This window comes from Leptinotarsa decemlineata, unplaced genomic scaffold (genome assembly GCF_025532065.1).
Source record: "Leptinotarsa decemlineata unplaced genomic scaffold, Ldec_3_MD MMD2_tig00001719_RagTag_RagTag, whole genome shotgun sequence".
Lineage (NCBI taxonomy): Eukaryota > Metazoa > Arthropoda > Insecta > Coleoptera > Chrysomelidae > Leptinotarsa > Leptinotarsa decemlineata.
The window spans coordinates 6,659,929-6,664,604 of record NW_027412569.1 but is presented as its reverse complement, the minus strand read 5'-3'; the positions used below and the strand labels follow the sequence as shown (position 1 = coordinate 6,664,604).

General features: G+C 39.8%; 1 protein-coding gene across 1 annotated transcript; it reads right to left on the bottom strand.

Annotated features, from left to right (window-relative positions):
- Window positions 1–208: 208 nt before the first annotated feature.
- Window positions 209–3,950, bottom strand: LOC141482634 (uncharacterized). The gene is made up of 7 exons (XM_074176215.1): window positions 3,733–3,950; window positions 3,358–3,548; window positions 2,708–2,938; window positions 2,394–2,599; window positions 1,074–1,614; window positions 694–994; window positions 209–552 (listed from the first exon to the last, which is right to left on the bottom strand). The coding sequence occupies exons 1-7, from the start codon at window positions 3,930–3,932 to the stop codon at window positions 336–338; spliced, it is 1,887 nt and encodes a 628-aa protein (XP_074032316.1). The 5' UTR covers window positions 3,933–3,950; the 3' UTR covers window positions 209–335.
- Between the last annotated feature and the right edge of the window lie 726 nt (window positions 3,951–4,676).

Here is a 4,676-nt window from a genome sequence, read left to right as displayed (position 1 = left end):
TTTCCGATCACTTTTCTTTCTTTTCAGGAAACGGAAATATCGTTATTGAAGAACACTGTTGTGAGATATTATGTATATTCAGAAATAGTTCAATGTTCAATAGTTGATTCTACAAGTATTTTCGTTCGAGCCAAATTTTGTTCTGATTGAATTGCAATGAATACGATTTGGAAAGAAGTTTTTAATTTAAAAAAGAACTACATTGAAATGACTGAGTTTCTAGTGGAGCTACAAAATCTTAATGTCTTGAAAAATTCCATTTCTCACCTGTAGAGATTTAATAATCAATTACCGATTCATCAGTGTGATTCATCAATATAAAACAACAAATAGTATCAGAAACTCTTTTTTTGGTTTCCTTTCGTAGATCTCTTCTTCCTTTTCCTTCTTCTCTTCCGCTCTGTCACTTGTTTTCTCAGGTCGCAATTTTGATAGATTATCTCACAGTTGGCGTTTCCTAGACCCAATAGAGATGCTTTCAAAGTATCTAGCATAGATGTAGATGCTGAAACACTTTTCACTAATCTGCCTGATAGCCAGCTCATCCCTAAACTACAAAAAACTATGTCAATCAATTCCCATACTATTCAAATAAAAAATACAGAACAAATGAACAGAACGTTGCTATATAAACCATCGAATGAAATCTGGCAGTAGCTTACCCAAAAATGTTCAATTTTTTGTGTTAATTACCTCCAGACTGGCATAAAAATCTTGGTTCTTGTATCCAGAGTCCTTGACCACTTGTTGTTTTCACACAAGCTCCTTCTCAAGCATTCGCCATCATCCTCATTGGCCACCAAAGCACTTTCAATTGAAACCAAAACTTTCCTCGCCAGTTCATTCAAAACCTGTATATCAGGATTTGCAATCGTTGGAATATCTCTTCTACCTCTATACTTCAAAGTGATCCTTCCACCCCCAGTAGGAGCCCCACTTCCAGTTCCAGTGCCACCAGTAGCAGTTCCCCCTGTGCCAGTGCCAGTACCACCTCCTATAAATCAGAATCAAGAAATAACCACAAGGTGTATCTATCACAAAATCGAACCTATTTACATCACCACCGACATTACCTGTTCCTGAAGATCCGCCTCCTGTTCCACCATCATCAGATCCATCGGAATCTCCGTCACCAGTTGCATCACCACCCATCCCTGTTCCAGTGGTTCCGCCACCAGTACTAGTTGATCCGCCTCCCGTACTAGTGTTACCGTCTCCCGTACCAGTAGTACCACCTCCCGTGACTGTATTTCCACCTCCCGTGCCCGTTGACCCACCTCCAGTGCCCGTTGAACCTCCCCCCGTGCCAGTTGAACCTCCTCCTGTGCCAGTTGAATCTCCACCGGTACCAGTTGAACCTCCTCCCGTGCCCGTCGAACCACCTCCTGTACCCGTAGAGCCCCCTCCCGTACCCGTTGAACCTCCTCCCGTGCCCGTTGAACCACCTCCTGTACCTGTTGAACCACCCCCCGTGCCCGTTGAACCACCTCCCGTGCTTGTGGCACCACCACCTGTACCCCCACCAGTCATACCTCCTCCAGTATCAGGTGCAACAGTTGCAGTGGGGCTCATACTCATAGCCATCGTGCTGGCTGTTGTGGTGGCAGTGTTTGACTGGAATAATAAGTATTTCATTTTACTGGTGAAGAAAATGATATTTTCTGAAAATGGAAGAACATGATAAATCTGTTCACGTGTAGTATGATATAATTTCGAAAGTACGTATATCTGCTAAGAGCAGATTTTATATTCCACCCTACAGCCTCTACAAACGCCAATCTACGAATAATCAATACATAATTCGATTCATATAGTTGTTGTCAAAACTCAACTTGCTGTTTTGATCGGAATATATGATGAATGCTAAAAGCTTCGGTAGATAATAACATTGTGAAGTGGATTGAAGGGCACGACAGGAGTGAAGCTGGCGCCGAAGTAATATTTGGCGATGACCAGGAAAAATCTACGCTTGACAGTAGGATTCCTGACTGACCACTGTCAACTAAGAAAACACCTCCATAATATAAGGCTAGTGGACACACCACTATGCTGTATGTGTGAACAGAAAGGTGAGACTGTCAGGCATGTCATATGCGAGTGCCCGGAGTTAGCGTCAATAAGAGAGTGTGTGTTCGGTGAGTCTTGGCCTACACATGCCGATACAAAGGAGATGTTTCCCAGAAACCTGTCCAGCTTCCTGGAAAGGACAGGATGGGCGATGATTTATGAGGACAACCCCTCGGGAGGATGTACAATGGGTCACATGTGGCCTAAGTGCTGAAGGCTTACACTCACCCTCCCTACTGTACTAGAGAGTGAGTCCAGGTTTTCGTTTTGGAAAAAAAATTGCTTCAATTGTTTGTAACTTTGTTAAATGATGGAAAGGTACCTACCACAGATGCAATGCACATGATCACATGGATGATAAACATCTTGAAGGCTAAGAATGCCAGAGCAGTTAGTGCTATCTCGAATAAATCAGCCAGATCCTTTTCTTTAGTGTAGATATTGTACTCATGGTAGGCCTGATGCTTTGGAGGAGAACTATATATTACTTGTTCGGGAGGTCGAACATGGGGCTCTTCATAAGGAACGTGTCCTGAAAATACCTCAATAATTAAGTGATTCATTGTATTGGATATGACAGAATCCGAAAGAGGAACTGATCAAACAGATCAAAAACTCCACCTAAAATTTTTTTAATTACCTTCCACAGGTTCATGAACTGCATAACCACCTCCGTATCCGCTGTGTCCACCTCCATACCCTGCGTCCCCACTACTATGCCCCCCTCCATATCCTCCACCTCCACCACTATGCCCCACTCCATAACCTCCTCCACCTCCACTGTGTCCTCCTCCATAGACTCCTCCTCTAACATTGTGATAATCCTGTCCTCCACTCGAATGGTGATACGGGTATCCTCCAGCATCTCCACCTGTGAAAATACGTCATATTCTAAATATGTATATTCTAGCACAGTAAAAATAAATCTTCAAAACACTTAATCTGTGTCTGGTTCTTGTGATGTACTATTTGGAACCTTTGCTATAGTAATGAATATTGTCTGGAGTTTTATTCCAACACCAAACCGTTATTTCAACACCTCGACACGTGTTTCGATCACCAAGTGATTATCTTCAATGGAAATATTAAACAGTTCAATCTTTCTCTTGAAGAGATCACATGGTGATCGAAACACGTGTCGAGGTGTTGAAATAACGGTTTGGTATTGGGGTAAAACTACAGTAATATTCACTGCATCTGATTTTTCAATCATGATATTGTTTACAGTGTATCAAGTGATCCACGTACTCTATATATCAATGGAAATCCAATATACAAATATTCTCTCACCGGCAGAATAATAAATTTCTTCTCCACTTTGGCCTCTATGTCTAAGAGCTGTTTGTGACTTGTCTTTGGAATCCGTCGTTGGAGCGTTATATTCTTCTTCAAAATCTTCTTCCTTATTCGTCTCCTCTTCGTTGTCTATTCTGTTGTCTGCTTGGTCGTAATGGCGATAGATGTCTTCCAGTGTTGTACTTCTGTGAAAGACAGTTAGGGTCAGAAATATGCCAATGCTACTTTCATAAAATTTCTTCAAGATATTATCATTCACTATTTTTCTTACTCAGAACGGAAAGTTTGTTTCTACGCTTTCGTAACGTATTCCACTTTTCACGATGTGTGGTTTACAACCCAGTCGAATGAATATTAGAGTTTACTCACTTTGCTAGCCAGTCCTTATATCCCATTGATCCTTCATCATTTATGAGGTCTTTCTTGGTGTTCAGAGGAAATTCGGAATTTACGATAGAGTCTTCTCCAATACCTGTTGTTACATGACCCATTCGTCTTTTAACTCTAGCAACCGACATATTGGCTACTATTTCTTCTGCCAAAAAACCTCTGCATAGATACTGATTCATTTTCAGTCTGAAAGTCAAAATGAGTTATATTTGCTGGAGATTATTTAGAAAATTGTCAGTCAGCACCAAAAAGATACATTCAAATCTGTCATTAAATTTGTATGAAGTATTTGATAATATGCATCATAAAATTTAGTTTCCAGAATTGGCATTTCGGAAAATACCCTCAAATAATTTGCATAAAAAAAAATTCCAATGAAACTTTTATTTCAGTATTAAATTCAGTTGCTTTAGAAGGCATCATACCAATTTTAAAGGTATACAATTTTTCGATGCCATTTATACAGTATCATTTCTTTTTAGCATCAAAATAGACCTAATTTCAACGAATACCTTTTAATCGGTACTCAATTCATTTTCAGCGAGCATTCTCTTGAGGTCTGAGAACACAAATCAGTCGCTGGGAACCAAATCTGGAGGATACGGTGGATGTGAAAGCAATTTGAATGCCAATTCATGCAATTTTGCCATCTTTTCCATTTATTTTCACTTTCTTTCTTTTCTATAAATGAGGCCGTTTTTCCTTGATTCCGTTTTCCAAACGCTCCAGTAATTCATTCATTTCATTTATTCATTTCATACACTATTCTACAGGATGAACCCAATTACAGAATAGGAAGTAATAGTGGCATTTACAAATATGTACTCACATAATATAATTCGTGAATCTATATAAAAAAAATAATAACAGAACTGTCAGTTAGTCAAGAAATGTCTTTTGATTTGTATAATCTGTCAGTTCTA